The sequence below is a fragment of the Sphaerodactylus townsendi genome, linkage group LG04, assembly GCF_021028975.2.
Source record: "Sphaerodactylus townsendi isolate TG3544 linkage group LG04, MPM_Stown_v2.3, whole genome shotgun sequence".
Taxonomy (NCBI): domain Eukaryota; kingdom Metazoa; phylum Chordata; class Lepidosauria; order Squamata; family Sphaerodactylidae; genus Sphaerodactylus; species Sphaerodactylus townsendi.
The window spans coordinates 85504419-85520866 of NC_059428.1; the positions used below are offsets into that span (position 1 = coordinate 85504419).

The 16448-nt window shown below is 40.5% G+C and overlaps 1 protein-coding gene across 6 annotated transcripts in view; it reads right to left on the reverse strand.

The window, feature by feature from the left end:
• Positions 1 to 16448, reverse strand: part of GLRA2 (glycine receptor alpha 2) — a 170022-nt gene that overhangs the window by 44823 nt on the left and 108751 nt on the right. For 4 of the 6 annotated variants that reach the window (XM_048493790.1, XM_048493791.1, XM_048493795.1 and 1 more), the window contains 2 exons: positions 2464 to 2613; positions 1575 to 1694 (listed from right to left, as the gene is read on the reverse strand). In XM_048493790.1, coding sequence (XP_048349747.1) covers positions 1575 to 1694; positions 2464 to 2613 — 270 coding nt within the window. The remainder of the gene's footprint in view (positions 1 to 1574; positions 1695 to 2463; positions 2614 to 16448) is intronic. The other 2 variants (XM_048493793.1, XM_048493792.1) reach the window with 1 other exon arrangement.

A 16448-nucleotide genomic window follows, 5' to 3' on the forward strand; every position in this document is an offset into this window, starting at 1 on the left:
CTTACAGGAGAGAAAGAGGGGATATAAATCCAAACTCTTCTTCTTCTTCCTTAATTCTTGCAGCAACCGGCTTCCTCAATTCCGAGCTTGCTGGGGCTTGCAAAATCAGTCTGTGTGTGGGGACATTTTGGCGCCCCCCACGTGACTGCAATGGATGCGCCCGGGGACATGTGATACCCCTTGTCCCTAGGCAAATATGCCACCACCTCTGAGCAGACCCAATTAGTAACCCCCTCTCGGAACCCACAAATAATTAGTAACCCACTCTCGGGAACCTGTGAGAACTGGCTGGATCCCACCTCTGCTGACACCCCTTTTTCCAGTCTTTTGATCCAATGCTAGACCTGTACCATTAAAAACATGCACACACGCACACACATTCCACACACACAAAAGCCCTTCTGATCATTCGGAAATGGTGGTTAGAAGAGCCAGAAAAACTGCTGTTGAGTTTGCTGGGAAAAGCAGGAAGGAGCACAAAACCCAGATAAAGAATTAGACTTCCCGTTTAACTGTTTTGCTTCATGGGGAAAAGTTAAGCAACAAGAAAAGTTGCATTTTGCCAGCATTTGGCAACTGCCAAGCTTCTCCGCTCTGCTCTGTGGTGGCTTTGGAAAGTGCAAAAAACAATGTATAAAGGAAAGTCTATGGCAAAGGAAAGGAAAGCTGACTGTGAGGCAGAACACAAGTGCATAAATGGTCTGTTACTCAGAATGAGGGATCACTTGTACAAGTATCCTACCGTTGCAAATACACTGGATGTGCCATCAATGTCATGCACTTTGCTTTGGCAACTTCTTCTATTATTATAGTTCTGCTATGCGTTCAAGACTGTTTCTTGTATGCCCACATATCACCATCTAAAAATGCATGGGTTTATGCCATTCCTTGGCAGGACAATCTACTTCTTGCTGCTCCTGACTATTTGACAAATAGTTACTAAGTCTCTCTGCACGTGTATTTTACAAAATACCTCCAAATAAAAGGAAATATATCAAGGAATCATTCATTTGGTCAAGAAGTATGCCCCATGGATACTTTGAACCATTCTGGGTATGTGGTAGCACATGAATCTGGCCATGAGCAAGAACACTTTTGCTCTTTTATAGATTTGATTTTGGTGGGTATACAGAAGCATGAATGAATCTTTCACTACTGTAATTTAGAAAAAACATGTAAATAGGTTCTTGGATATTAAGTGAATAGAGTTTCTAATCCCACGCCCATACTGCAATCCCCTACATGTTGGACCATTATTATAACAGGGTCAGCGTTTTGTGTAAAACCAATAATGTTGGTAGCATACCACCATTACAAAAGCTAGACTAAGCTTATCATATAAATGCTTACCTATGGTGAGAGAGGAAGTGGCGTTATGGAGAAAAATGCTATTAGAAAACTAACAAGAACACAGGGTACAAAGGTTAGAAACATATAGCAGGATGCTCACATACTCGGTACAGTATTCTGTCTGATACAAGAGTTTGCTATAGATGATGTCATAAATATTGGTCACATTGCCAATGTATGACATCATTTTCATACAACATCTTTGTTATTTTCTGTAGTTTTACCCTGAAACCCGGATTGCAGATCTGATTCACTGTCCCGTATGTTGATGATTCTTTTATCCTCAAGCCATTCACGCGCCGAACCGACTCGACACTCTCATTCCCAACAGTCACAGTCTGTGCCTGTTCCCAGATTTGTCAGAACAGATAGCAGCAGCAAGAATGGAAATGATGTAATGATAAAACAAAACAAAACAAAAATAAGAATGGCACAGTTAGAGAGGAACATCAGGATGTGCTGCGTGAAGCAATTCAGACGGAAATCAATTGGAATTTATTGAGAAAGTCAAGTTGAAACAAAGTAGTGCTGAAATAATATGATATGGATGGCTTTACAAATATTGTTCCTTGTTGAGAAAGACAGGTGGGAAAGCTGAGAGAAAAACAATTCTGAATGAATTCGGAGGACTCCAGACAAGTGAAGATAGTTCCAGTCCAAAATTAAGTGGAAGTTTCTTGTCCTACCAAATGAAAGTTGTTGCCATGTCTGCTAAAGCAGAATATAAGGTTAGCTACCACCATTACTAGAAGAAAATAATTCCAAAAAAAAAATTAAAGATGCAATGGATATTCACATCAAAAGCCAAAAATTGGTAAATGTCATGGATTTGCATGGAGAGCTTCAAATCTGAATATTGGTCTATGAAATTAATCCTTGGGTTTATTATGCAAATGCGAAGGGCATATTGGTTTTGCCTTCGACCAAGATGTTCGACCAATGCCTTCAACCAATGTTGGCAAAGGAGCCCTTTTTAAAATTCTGAACTCCTGACACTGAGTAAAATAAATTTAAAGGATAAAGATATGGGTGTGCTGTATCAGGTATACCGAAGGAAGGAAATCAATTATGTGGAAAGACTTCCATGATCATGCCGAGAGGAAAGTGTCGTACCTTATTTTGTCGTCTTTGCCTTCTGCGTAGCCTCAGAAATTCTTTGTGTTGCCTCGATACAAAATTCACTGCTGCATATTCAAGTAGTGCAGCAAACACAAAGAGAAGACATACAGCCATCCAAATGTCAATCGCTTTTACATAGGAGACCTACAAGACAAAAGAAATAAAAAGGATGGAAATAAAAACTCCATTAATGGGGATGTCATGAAGTGAAGACAGAAAACATTTGACAAGTGGAAACAGAATGCTTATATGTTTACCACCTATTAACCGTTATCAAACTAGGGCTATGCTGGGTGTTCTTTCACTTCCATATTCACTTCAAAGGTTTGCCAGAAAATTCTGCCTCCATGAAAAATCTGTGTTGTTTCACTGCTGTTTGGCATCTCTTTGACCCTTGATATCCTGCTGCTTTTCAAAGCCTTTTTCACCTTCCCAATCCTTGGTCTGATCTGTAGACCCCATTATTAAACAAGAGCATAATTTTGTTTATGACAGCCCATAGTGCTGGATACATATTTACTCAATATGTGTGCAATACTATCCTGCCAATGAAATATTGTGACATCAGTGAAAATCACAGTAGCCACCACAGCTGAAACTATTAACTCATGTTAGTATGTAAAAGAACCTAAGGCCAGGGATGGGGGCGTGGAATGGATCACAGCACCAGGAAAGACAGCATTAAAGCAATATAAATGTGTATGCAATATGTGCTGGAAATCACTGAAAGAAAGAAAGAAAGGAAGGAAGAAAGAAAGGAAGAAAGGAAGGAAGAAAGAAAGAAAGAAAGAAAGAAAGAAAGAAAGAAAGAAAGAAAGAAAGAAAGAAAGAAAGAAAGAAAGAACAGAAACCCAAGCAAGTAGTGTTGGCTTTGCCCTAATATAAACTTCAACAGAATTTTTTTCCATATACGGTATAATATAATCTCTTGCACATAAAACTGGAAGCTGGAGAGTACAGAAAATCAATACTTCCCCAAGGCACTGCATTTAGGGTTGCAGCTTTCAGGTAGTATCTGGATATCTCCTGATATTACAATTGCTCTCCAGGTAATCAAGATTAGCTCCTCTGAAGAAAATGACTTTTTTTGAGGATTGACTTTGGCACTGTATCCTACCAAAATCCCTTCCCTCCCCTCCCCAAACCTTTCCCTCCCCAGACTCCACCCCCAAAGTCTCCAGTTATTTCCTAACCCAGAGCTGATAACCCTAGCTGATATCCATGAGAGCTCGCTAACAAAAAGAAAATGGAAACCAAATTAGAGTAGATAATGGGAGGAGCAAAAGAGTCAACAGTAATGTCTTCTCTTACAGGGTCACAACACAAGTCCTATTCAAACAGAAGGCACTGAAATACCCCAAAGTGCTTGTGATTTGTTTTTCAACTATCTTTCATCTAACTGCAAAAAACATTCACAATGGGAACTTCCCCACAACCATGGAAATCAATTCAATGCATCTCAACTGTGCTTACTTATTTTTTAAAGATTCTGTATTTTGCAAAAGAGATACTACTTATTAACAATGAACACAGTAACACCAAAGATTGGACCCAACCAGCATTTCTGTTTATGAAAAGGAAAGCAGGGATTCCCTGTGACCACCAAAAAGGGATAGGTTAGCATACATGGGATCTGCATAGCCATGTGGCGTAGCAGCTGTACGAAGAATAGGAAGTGGAGTAAAAAAGTTCACAGGATGCAACCCAGAGTATGGCCAACTCTAAAACACATGATCTGTTATGGTGTCTCTAATAGGGCTGCACAAGCCATTTGCTGTTAGTCTTTCTGGATATGTTTTGTGGTGACTTCATAGCTTTTTCAGTGTTGTTTTCTGTCCCTTCCCCCTTCCATTCTTTAAATGTATCTTCATGAACATGAAGATGTTCTGAGTCATCTTATTATTGTAAACATGGCCACAAAGATGAACATTTTTGACTGAGCAAATCCTCCTTTAGAGTAAAAATAATAGCAAAATAAACAGAGCCTCTCACTTTAGACTTATGGCTGCATAAAAACTGTATTTCCCTGAGAGGCATATCTACAGTTGCAGTGACGGCAACAATTAACTCCATCATATTTCCTTGAAGAATGGTTCCTGGATGCTTTCCATATAAGTCTGTGGTCCTGTTTTTCAAAAGTGTATTGTTTTAAGGATCACTGGAAACAGATGCTTCCCAGTTACATTTTTATGTGGAATAAGGAGCACAACACACCTCTAAACTCTGTCTCAGTAGAAAGTGAATAGGCAAAACAGCCCCTACTTCTCTTTAAGCATCCTATGATTTCTTCCATCTCCTGAGAAGGTAAAAGCTGATCTATATGAACAATACATTGGTTTCCTGTGTCTTTTGTGTATCTTTTTGAGACAACTGCTCCATAGATTCCAGCATCCCAATGCTGTACAAGCAGTACCTCAATAGAATAGTTTACAGATTTATAGGGGGGGGGGTATTGTTCTCAGTGCTATGCAGTACATTAAGCATCAATATCCTCAGTATGAAATCCTGCATCCATAGCAACCATCAGCAGAACTCCTACAGTGTCAACAAAATAGGTGTTGTCGATATCATTTCTTATGGAGGCTAATTCTCATACTGACCTTCAGCTGCCAGGGTAGCAAAGCTGCATTTGCTGGTCCAGTGTTTGTATTTGTCCCACGACACTTTATATTATACTGACCAGAATTTGATTAGGGTAAGGGAGATCCAGTATGAACATCTCTAGACTGTAGGAACCAGGAACTGGTAGAAACAGTCATTGCTACAGAACCAAAATCCAAAGGACGTATGAGTTCTTATGAGGAAGTCTTACCTGGCAGATTTTCTGGACTTGGAAAGGGGAAGAAAAATGCTTCAATTCACTGCATTCACCCATATCTATCCCACAGTTACCCTATTAGAACATCTAAAGTCTGTGGAAGGATATAGAGCTACTATAATTATATCAGCAACCCTCTTGCCTCTCCCCTAAAAATCGTAATTAATTTTGTCATGGATTTGATGAGACGGAGCATAAAACATTAAGATAACAGTAAGAAGAAGAAGAAGAAGAAGAAGAAGAAGAAGAAGAAGAAGAAGAAGAAGAAGAAGAAGAAGAGTTTGGATTTATATCCCTTCTTTCTCTCCTGTAAAAAGACTCAAAGGGGCTTACAATCTCCTTGCCCTTCCCCCCTCACAACAAACACCCTGTGCGGTAGGTGGGGCTGAGAGAGGTCCAAGAAGCTGTGACTAGCCCGAGGTCACGCAGCTGGCGTGTGTGGGAGTGTACAGGCTAATCTGAATTCCCCAGATAAGCCTCCACAGCTCAGGCGGCAGAGCGGAGAATCAAAACCCCGGGTTCCCTCCCAGGATAGGGATAATTAACGAGCTCTTAACCCTCCCAATGCCTCACCGGGTTGCTCCATAAGCTTTATTCCCTAACCTGGTGGTTACAAATGGTCTGTATAGATTTCACTCTCCCTCCTGTCCTTCTTACATGCATAATCCCTAAATATGAATATGTGCATAAGCTGTACTCAGTGCATGCTGGGCCAGTCACATTCCTCTTTTCCTCTTTCTGTTCTTCATCCCAAACATGATGTCTGAACTGAACCAGTTAAGCATTTCCTCCTTATTTTTCACAACCACTCACAAACATATGAAAACACATGAAAAGGCTTAACCGTTCATTTGATAAGAGGGGAGACAAGGTCCTTAATTAAATTAGACTAACAAAAGAAAACATGGGATTTTAATTGGTTTGTGAACTGAATTTGTCCATCTGTCCCCCCTGATGTGTTCCACTTTGACTTGATCTGCAGTTTCTCCTTTATTAATTTTTCACAGACCTTCAATTGTCATTGCTGTATTATTTCAACATGAGGGTTTTTTTTTGGGGGGGGGGGGGTTCTGTGTTTTGTCTCTTGGATATCAAAAAGTCAGCCAAGTCTGATCTCAGAAGTTGAAGAAACACAGAGTTGCCCTAAGCATGTCGACTCAGAAGTAAGACCCATTTTATTTAGTGAGGCTTACTCGAAGAAAAGTGCTATTAGAGTGGCTGCCATAATTTCTGGTGCCTATTTTGTTTTAGTGGTAATGTTTTTATTTGGTTCATTTCTAGTTGAGGGTCTGTTACCTTTTCCATTTCTTTGATGATCATAGATTAAAAACACAGCTTTGAGTGGCTTGATATGCAAATATGTACCCTTTTGCAACCATAGCTAGCAATCATGCATGCTGCAATTAAATATCAATGGGTAATTACTTAATAAGTAATTGTTACACATGGAGACATTGCAGGTGGAAGTGATAGATAAGCATCTTGTAGTACTTGAAATCAGGATGGAATTTCTCTCTTTATTTTGATTTTTGCAAAAAAAAAATAATTCCTGCTGCCGATTATAGCAGGGTGTTTTCCATTGTCCTATTCCTGAACAGATAAACAGATATATTTGGCATTGGCCAAATATAAAAGTTTCAGTGAGCTCTCCTATTTGTCAATGTATTGTCGAAGGCTTTCTATTTGTCGAAGGCTTTCTTTCTCCTATTTGTCCCTTCAAGATGCCTCTCCCCTTCCTACCTGTTGCCTGGAAACCAGTCAAAGGGCAGGAAAAGGGTCACAGGAGATTTCTCCTTCCACATCAGTCCAGCAGAGGGGCCCCACTTTTATCAGACCAGCAGAACCCAACTGAAAGGCCAGCAGTGCACTGATCAACATACGTTTACAATGGAGAGGTTTAAATTTTAAGCACGATCACTAGTTTCATGAATGGACTTTAATTTTTTTTAAATAATTTAAAAAATATTTTCCCTTACATTGGCCCTAGGAAAGATGAAACAGATAAACTTCCACAGTTGGGTTATGCACTCTGCAACCCACTTGACTCTGCTTCACTTTATACTCACAAGCCAAGGCAAGCCTCAGCTGATTTCACATGGGTCTACTCTGCCAGTAGCAGAGTGCTGGACTAGATGGACTCTGGTCTGATCCAGCAGCTCTTTTTTATGTAACTCTTAAAAGTTATTCATGATTTTGTTTTGAAATGTTTGTTTCACCTGGAATGACCAGGATTGACAGAATCAGAAGTATGTGACGTGCAATGGGACTACTGTGGCAAAATCCTGTCTGACTTCCTGTTCCAGAAATAGATATGCTCTCACCTTTGGTTTCATGGTGGGAGTTAATGTTGTAATGTAATCACAAGGTTATAATCCATCTCTATCTTGAAGCTTCTTGCCATCCGCAAGATGATCCTGTGAATCTGTACAAGGCTTCATCAGAAGTTCCTCTCTGGAAACCTTTTTCCATTTTCTTATAAGAACTTATAAGAACTGGAAATATTTAGCGTGATTTTCCATTTTAATTGCCACATCTAATACAGGAAAACAAACTGGAATTTTATTCCAGTTTCTAGTAGATTCATCTTCTCCCACATAGCTGGATAGTATACTTCTTTCCTCCTGAAGGCACCTGGTGGGCCACTGCGAGTAGAGTGCTGGACTAGATGGACTCTGGTCTGATCCAGCAAGCTAGTTCTTATGTTCTTATGACATTTTTTTCTTCATTGAGAATTGTGTTTGAATTGTCAATTCCTACCATATGGTATCTATACTTATTTTACTGTCAAGTTGTAGCCAGCTTGAGATGACACCCCTCCCCATAGGAGTGGCCCAAGGTCACCCAGCAGGCTTCATATGAAGGAGTGGGGAACTAAACGTGGTTGTCCAGAGTTCACTGCTGTTAACCACAACCCCATGCTGACCTTAACAGAAGTGGCATCAAACAATGGATGTGTTCCAATTCCAGCTTACTATTTTTGCAGCAAAGCAAACCATGCCTACGAGGCAAAACTATGCCTAAGAAGCAAACTATGCCTAAGAGGCAAAATTTCATGCCAATCATCAGGCATATTTATTCTCCAACCCATACTTCCAAAATTGCAAGTATCACCACTTTTAACGTTAACTTTTCACTCCCCATGATACTACTTTGACGTTTTAAAGCAAGAAGGCTTCAGAAAGGCAAGAGTAATGGCTTGAGGCAAAGTTTCAGAAATGATAGGTCGACTACAAAGAATACAAAGGCTTCTGTTTTGATCGGATAAGGCATTTAGTTCCTTCCTTTAGAGTAACCCAGATTTTATACAATCTCCAAATGTTACAATATAATTGATTCAGGCAAAGGGCAGTTCAATAAACACTGTTTTTTGTGCAATTCTCATCGATTTAAATTCGTCTACTGCAGAATCAATGTTCAGTGGTTTGCATTCAAAGCAAACAAGATTCTGAAACCTCTTATCCGTCTGATTCCCATGGTGTATGGTAGTCAGTTTTCATAATGGAAGAACGCTTCTGCTACCATGACAAAAATTTGTCATGTGAGTAATGACCATACACTCAAAACTGAATGTAGCAGCTTTGGGTACTTCCATGCATGCAAGTTGGCAAAGTGTGTTAAAATTTGCACGTACCTTCATCCTTCAAATGACCACCTCTGTCTATAGCAGCCAAGGCTTGTTGTATGCAAGAGGAAATAACTACCATACCCAGAAGGATTTCACCATAAAATCTGAAGTGTTTCTGTTAAATTCACTTTAGGCAAGTCTATAGCAGCATGCCAGAGATTATTTATTTGTTTGTTTATTCATTTGAACTTCCCCAATAGTTACTGAAAGCAGTTTACATCATTCTCCTATCTTCCATTTTATCATCACAACTACCCTGTGAAGTAGATTAAGCTGAGAGACAGTGCCTGGACCAAGATTACTCAGCAAGCTTTCATAGCAGAGGGGAGATTCAAACTGGGGTTTTCCAGATCCTAAACCAACATTCTTAAACACTTGTATGACTAGTTCCCTGCTCTACATCATAAAAAAATTCAGCCATCAATGTAGTTTTCATTTGAACTGACTCAGTGACAGGTGGTGTGACACAGGCATCTTAGCACATTTTGCTATTCGTCATCTAATGCACAACTTTGTGTGTATCATCTTTTACAAATGTAAGCTACCCTTTACAGGAATAAATAAGAAATTTATTAACCAAAAAAAAGAAATATTCTTTGAAATAAATAATCTGCAGTGTCCATAAACCTAAATGTGATTGGATACTTATCTCGCTTAAACCTTCCACAATCACAAATCCTGAAGAGAATTTTCATGGCCAGGAAAGGAAACATCGTTCCAGTTATAGTTGCTCTGTGTTACAGTTAAAATTCAGAGGAAAGTCACAGAACAGTCCAGTGATATGGTCATAGTCTACTAAGAAGAGTCAAAGCTTTGTAATAGTGAAGACCTGAAAATGACTGGCTGTTTCTGTTCTGTTCCTTTCACAACTGTGCTTTTTTCCCACTTAATATTTTGGCTACCTCTTCAAAATTTGAGCAGTTATTCTGGTGCATTTCTTGTTCCCATTTTATGCCAGAAGTCTATATTGCAAGAACCAGCTTCTTACAAAGAGTATCTCGTAATATCCACCTGCCCATTCCTCATGTGTCATACGTGAATGGTCCATAGCTACTAAACAGCTGACAATATTGAGAAAGAAAATGGCAGAGTTTATCTGAACTGAAGACACAATATAAATAGTTTGGCATAGCCAGCATGTAATAACCTTGAGGATAGTGCCTGCTTGATTTAATACAAAGCTCTGAAGAAGCTGAAATGTAGAATCCAAGAATAGTGAGGTCTTAAACAGAATACACTTACATCTATAAGGTGAAGATTGCTGAGTAAACATGAATCCAGAAAAGAAGAGAAAATTAAAAGGAGCAGCAGTGCCGTAGTGGTTAAGAGCAGGTGCATTCTAATCTGGAGGAACTGTGTTTGATTCCCCGCTCTGCCTCTTGAGCTGTGGTGGCTTAACAAGGGAATTCAGATTAGCCTGTGCACTCCCAACACATGCCAGCTGGGTGACCTTGGGCTAGTCATAGGCATTCTGGCATTGTGAATGATCTACAGCTCAATCCAAGGGATTGGGCACCCGGGTGCAGCACCATGGTGGGCTGCCCCCCAAGAGGTTTCCTGGTGGCATGGGAAGGCTTAAAATGCTAAAAAACCTTCTCACCACCAGGAAGCCTATATTGGGGTGAATAGTCATATGCCACCTTTTGGGTGGTGTACGTCTGCAGTCCTGGTCATCAGCACATGAGGCAAACAGCCAGGAGGGAGCGGGGTCAGCTCCTCCTCCAGCCACACCCCTGGACCACCCCCACTGTGCTGGGGAAGGCAAATCTGCTGATGCGGCCATGTGCCGCTCCCACTAGCAGATTTGCTCCCCACCTCCCAATGGGGCTGCTAGTCTGCAATGAAACTATGGCCAATTTGTATTTAGAATTTAGAAATCTAAAATATAAATAAATAAATAAATAAATAAATAAATTTTGTATTCTTGATGTTTTCCAAATATGGATTGGTTGCTCATCTATTTTGGCTGATTTTGTATCCAACGCTTTCTGCAAGTATTCCCAATATTATCCTATTTTATACTCATCACCACTTTGATTCTAACAACAATCTTGAGATGGTTATGTTGAAAGATATTTTTTCGTCCACCATCATGCAACAAGGTTCATAAGTGATCTAAGAGCTAAACTGACATGTTTACCCACAACAAAAGATATGGGATAAAAACAATCCCAAACAGAGGAGAATATCAAGCTACGAATCTCCCTAAACTGGCTGTGCAGATCAAATCAAAATCAAAGCTTAAAATATTATTTATATATTACATGGTGGCAGGGATGTTGTAATGTGATCGCCCACCTGATATGCTGATAAGCAGTACAAGAAATGAAGTTTCTCACTGACCTCAATGGATGAAAGTCAGATTCCATTGAAACAGGTGGGCGGATAATCAAATACATAACTTATCACACACAGTTCTTGGCATGTGCTAAATAATTTTGCCTTAAAGTTATGAATGTGCATGCTATTGCATTTAATTTTTCCCAAGTATTATTCCAGTAAGATTTGAATTTGTTTGCATATAACATTTAACTGAACTAGACTTTTTAAAAAGAAGAAATCATAATTAAATATTTCAGCTCAAGTATTTGTTTGTAACATACTTTTTTTAAAAAAATGCAATATAAGTACAAATAAATATTCCAAATAAGATCATGCTCTGTATAGGACATCAGGAAATTTCCCAATTCTAAGTTTTCAGAAAACCCACAACACTGAGCCCTACAAAGTGGTTCTTATTCAGAAGGCCTGAATAATCCTGGGTATCTGCTACAGTGACTGCAAACAGTCAACTTGTGACAGAAAAACTGGTTGGTGCACTTATTCACTGTGATACATTGCAGCCAACACGTTAGCATGATCAATCAACTATTTTATGTCAATTAACATGATATTCAATCAGCAAAATAATGAGCCCCAGATTATGTACCAGATATTCTACAGGGGTGAAGAAAAGCCAGAAAAATCAACAGGCCTGCTTACAATATTTTCTATTGTCTTTCTGAACAATGTTATCATTTCATAAAAGAGCTGGGCACCTGATGTGGTCATTTTTCAAAGCTTATCAATAAATAAAACTTGATGGGTGCCTCAATTTGTAACATTTTCTTGACAGAATTCAATTGAGAGACATCCATCTCTGAAAGATAACACGTTTATTTATACGAAGTACAGCACCAAAGCGAATCTAATACAACAGTGCTGGTTTAAAGATGAGTCCCTGTACATCTGTGCTTTCAAACCCAAATCTAACAAGTTAAAAAACAAGTAGATCAAAAATGGAAGGAGGAATCTGTATATGTGTGTGTGTGTGTGTGTGTAAGAGAGAGAGAGAGAGAGAGAGAGAGAGAGAGAGAGAGAGAGAGAGAGAGAGAGAGAGCATGTGCAGGCCAGAATACTCAGTCTGACATGTCCTTCTTGACTGCAAAGTTTCAAAATCCTTTTGCAACTACTACAAACACTGCCTACTCTTCCTACCATCATCCGCTGGAAACTTCCTAGTCTTGTTTGTCCTTTGTTTCCCTGGTCTCCAGCCATTTGTGGGTCACTGCACCAGCCACCAATCCTGATTCCTGAGCCATGCACAAGCATGTTTGCCTGGACACCATCTCGCCCTCTAGCTTCATCATGTGGCTTGACATATGGGGAAGCACCTGCCATTCAGCTATTGATGGTGGCATCTCCAGTGTTGTAGGCAGTATATACACGGCTGGGCTCCAGGGAGTCTTAAAGTATTAGAAATTTTAAATGCAGCTGATTACTGTTAATCACTGAATGTTGGGTGTGTGAACACATTGTTGTTGCTTTTACCCCAGAGAACAATTATGAATTTCAGAGTTTGGGCTCCTATGCAGGTGACTCAAATAAATTAAGATCATACATTTTCTTCCATCATTTTTATAGTTGTCACAACCAAGTGAACAATTAAAAATGATCCAGTTCATTCTGAAGAAAACAGAAACCTAAAATTAGAAGAAACCTAAAATTCTGAAGAAAACAGAAAAAAGTCTGCCTGGAGCTGTTAGCTATATATATATATGATATCCCAGTTAGGCCAAGAAGTTAGCACGGTTCCCAGTCCTAAAGTGATTTTGTCCTGTGATATTTCTTTCATCTTGTTTTTTTCAAAAATCACCAAAATGGCAATCTTTTTCAAAAATCCCATTGTGGTGAGCCTCCTTAATGCCGCTGCCCCCAGGGGTCTGGACCATCCCTCCTATCCCTTCCCGGGTAGTCAAGCAACTGGGATGGTTTGAGGAGCCTTTGGACCCACAGGGTTGCTGAATACCCCCAGCTGACTTCCACCTTATTTCTTCATCGCCTGCTCTTCCACACAGAATCCCTTTCCCTGTATCTCTTTTTCTACTTGCTTCTTCCCTCCACCTGGTTCTACTTCCACCTGGCTCTCCCCTCCTTCCACCCTCCAAACACCACCCTCCTCCATGTCTCTCTCTTCCTCCACTTGTGCTTCACCTTCCACCCTCTTTCGCACACTCCCTCTTCGTGTTCCTCTTCCTGCTGCCTTTTATCGCTTCTGCCTCTCCCTTCCACCAATCTCACACTCTTCAGCCAGTCCATATGTGATGCCCTCTGTCCCAGTCGAGCCCTGCCAGCTCCTTGATTGGCCTCTTGGTCTTTGGCCCCTCCTCCCAGGTGGGGGCTCAGCATCAGGCTCCCTCATCCTCGAGCTGCTGCCGGGCCTGCATCGCTGATTAGGACTTTTCCAATTGGTTGGGCCCTTCCTGTGGCTTCCCTCAGTGTCTTGGCATGACAGCCGGGACTCCCAAGGCTGGCGGCTTGGATGCCATGTCCTCTGCTCTTGCGGCTGCTGCGTCGCCCTGGGCCTTGGCCCCAGTATGGCCATGAGCCTCCATGGGACTCCCAGGGGCTGGCTGGGCTTCCCTTGCCTCGGCTGTGGCTGCGACGCACCCCCGCCCATGAGGTGAGTCTGGTGAGGCACATGGGCCTGAGTCAGAGCCATGGGGGAGTCCATGGAAGAGCCTCCTGCCCGACCCTGGACACCCGCATTGAATCGCTTCTGTGTGAAGGCCATGGAAGCAAAACCGATTTATTTTTCCCACCCCACTGCCTGATCTCCCAGCCTTACATCACACTCATGCTGTTCCAGCTCACTCTCACCAAGTGCTGCTCGCTAGCCGAGCTGCAGCCAGCCCAGTCCTGCAGCTCCCAGCTCACATTCTCAATGGGATCTTGGGAGGGGAGGGATGCCTGGCAGGATGTTCTCATTCCATGACAGCCCCAAAGACCAGTCAAATGTTATTTGGTATATCAGAAGGGGGAATGTCTCATACTGTGGTTTCCTGCACACTTTTAAATGTGAATGGGACATAGTGCTCTGTCTAGTATGGGTCAAAAGTTTTTACTTTGCATAGCTCAACATGCTTGCTATGTGGCTCACTGAACTAGATTTTTTTCCAAGCTAGAGAAAAGGGGTGTGTATCTCCTGCTTGGTTTTCCTGTGGTTGTTGTGGATCCATCATCAATCTGAAGCATTGTCTTGGGGGGAGGGGGACACAGCCAATTAGAATGCAGCACACCAGGGATGTTTGAGCATATGTGCTGCATCTACTTTGTAAAAACAAAAACAAAAAAAGCTGGGCTCGTGTGAAATAAATTGAAGTATTTCCTCCCGGTTTTCACTCAATTCCTTCACAGAAACCGGGATAATATAGACCCGTATTTTAAGATACTGATTGTAACCTGGTATGATTGTGCCGTGCAGAAATGGCTACAATTACCTCCATGGAAGACAACTTGTAGTTATTCTTATGGTTTCCAAGATGGGCCAAAACTGTTAAGAATAGTGATTTTCAGCGAAAAAACAGCACAAAGGAAAGAGCTTAAAAGATCCTTTCTTCTTCCCCTGTTAAATAGCAGCTTTGGTGGATGTACTCCCTAAAAAAACTTCGGCAAAACCCCCAAAAGAATCTGAAATGAATGCAATGCACAAGACTGACTTAAGTCTGAATGATAGATAAAAGCTGATGAGACAATTGCCTCTCATCCACTGCTTTAGCAACATCAATTACATGCAGTCTATAGCAAAAGATGAAGAATACTTATCTTGGGAACATTTCACACAGCTACATATATTTTGCCTATATATTTTTTTTGACAGATATCAAGACCTATACCCTTAACTTCTGGTCATGATGTGCTATGTGATAATGCCAAGAAATTTCACATGCTGCTTGAAAGATTGTCACCAGAAATAGATTGTCACCAGAAATAGAAACTGGAATGTTTATCAAGAAGATCACTGCCCCTCAGAGGTGGCTTTTTGGAGAACTTGCAGTGAGCCTGAAAAACCCAGGTATGTACCCAGGTATGTACTCAGGTATGTACCGAGAACCTTATGTGTCCCCCTTTGGACACATTCCAATTCCAATTCAATTCATCTTCTGCTAAACTGTAAGCTGAGAAATGCACAGCTGGTATGATCTTATACAGTGAAATTTCTTGGCATTATCACATAGAACAAAATTGTACATGAGAAACCCCCATCTGTTCTTTCTTTAGACAATCAAGAAATAGTGATATATCATTTTTATTTCAAAGTGGAAACCAAAGCAACATAATGAGAACATTCCAAAAAGACTTTTAATGAGGTCCTGGAGTCAGGATTACTGTTACAGCACTCAATATACTCATGAATAATTTTATGTCTTATTTTGCATAGTCCACTCCCTCAGGAAATAATAATAGCAAAAACAACATATTTATAAATATACCACAGTATCATGTGATCTCACCAAGTAAAAGTATCCGCCAAACAGAATTTGGCTTTCCGCCCCGAAAGGTATGTATCATATGATGCTTTTGTCTGAGTCATCTACTGAAATTTAATCTGCAATTGATTTAATCTGTAATTACCTTTATGTTGATTAAGGGAGAGTCACTACTTACTAATTGTTATGAAAACCTTGTGACCCATCTAGATTACATCTGCATCAAACCACTGGTACACATACCAATGACTGAGAACCACTGCCCTAGATAAATCTGGCAAAACATTCTGTTTACAATTTATTGTACTCCACTGAGACTTGTTTCCAGAGACTAGCAAACTCTGGCAATATTAATCTGCTGAATGCTTCTTAGACACAATTTGTTAAAATGTGGTAAGAGCAGGAAACATCTACTATTATTACTACTACAAACCTACAAAACTGAATAGTGGTTCTGGGTGTACTGACAGCCAACAAGAATAGTTTTGAATCATGAAAGAGCAGTGCAATTTCAAAAAGTACTCTTCTTTGAGGATCTTTTATCATTAAAATGTTTATTGTTTCATTCTGTGTTGATTTTCTTCATGGTCTGCTTCACAGCTTGAGTGTGACAGATACAATGAAACTTTTGGAAGTGTGAATTATTTCGTAACTGAAGTTGCTGCCTTACTACGTATGTGAATACCATCAAGTTACAATTGACTTATGATGACTCCAGCAAGAGACTTTCAAGGCAAGTGAGAAGCAGAAGTGGTTTGCCACTATGTTCCCATCCAACCCTGCTTAG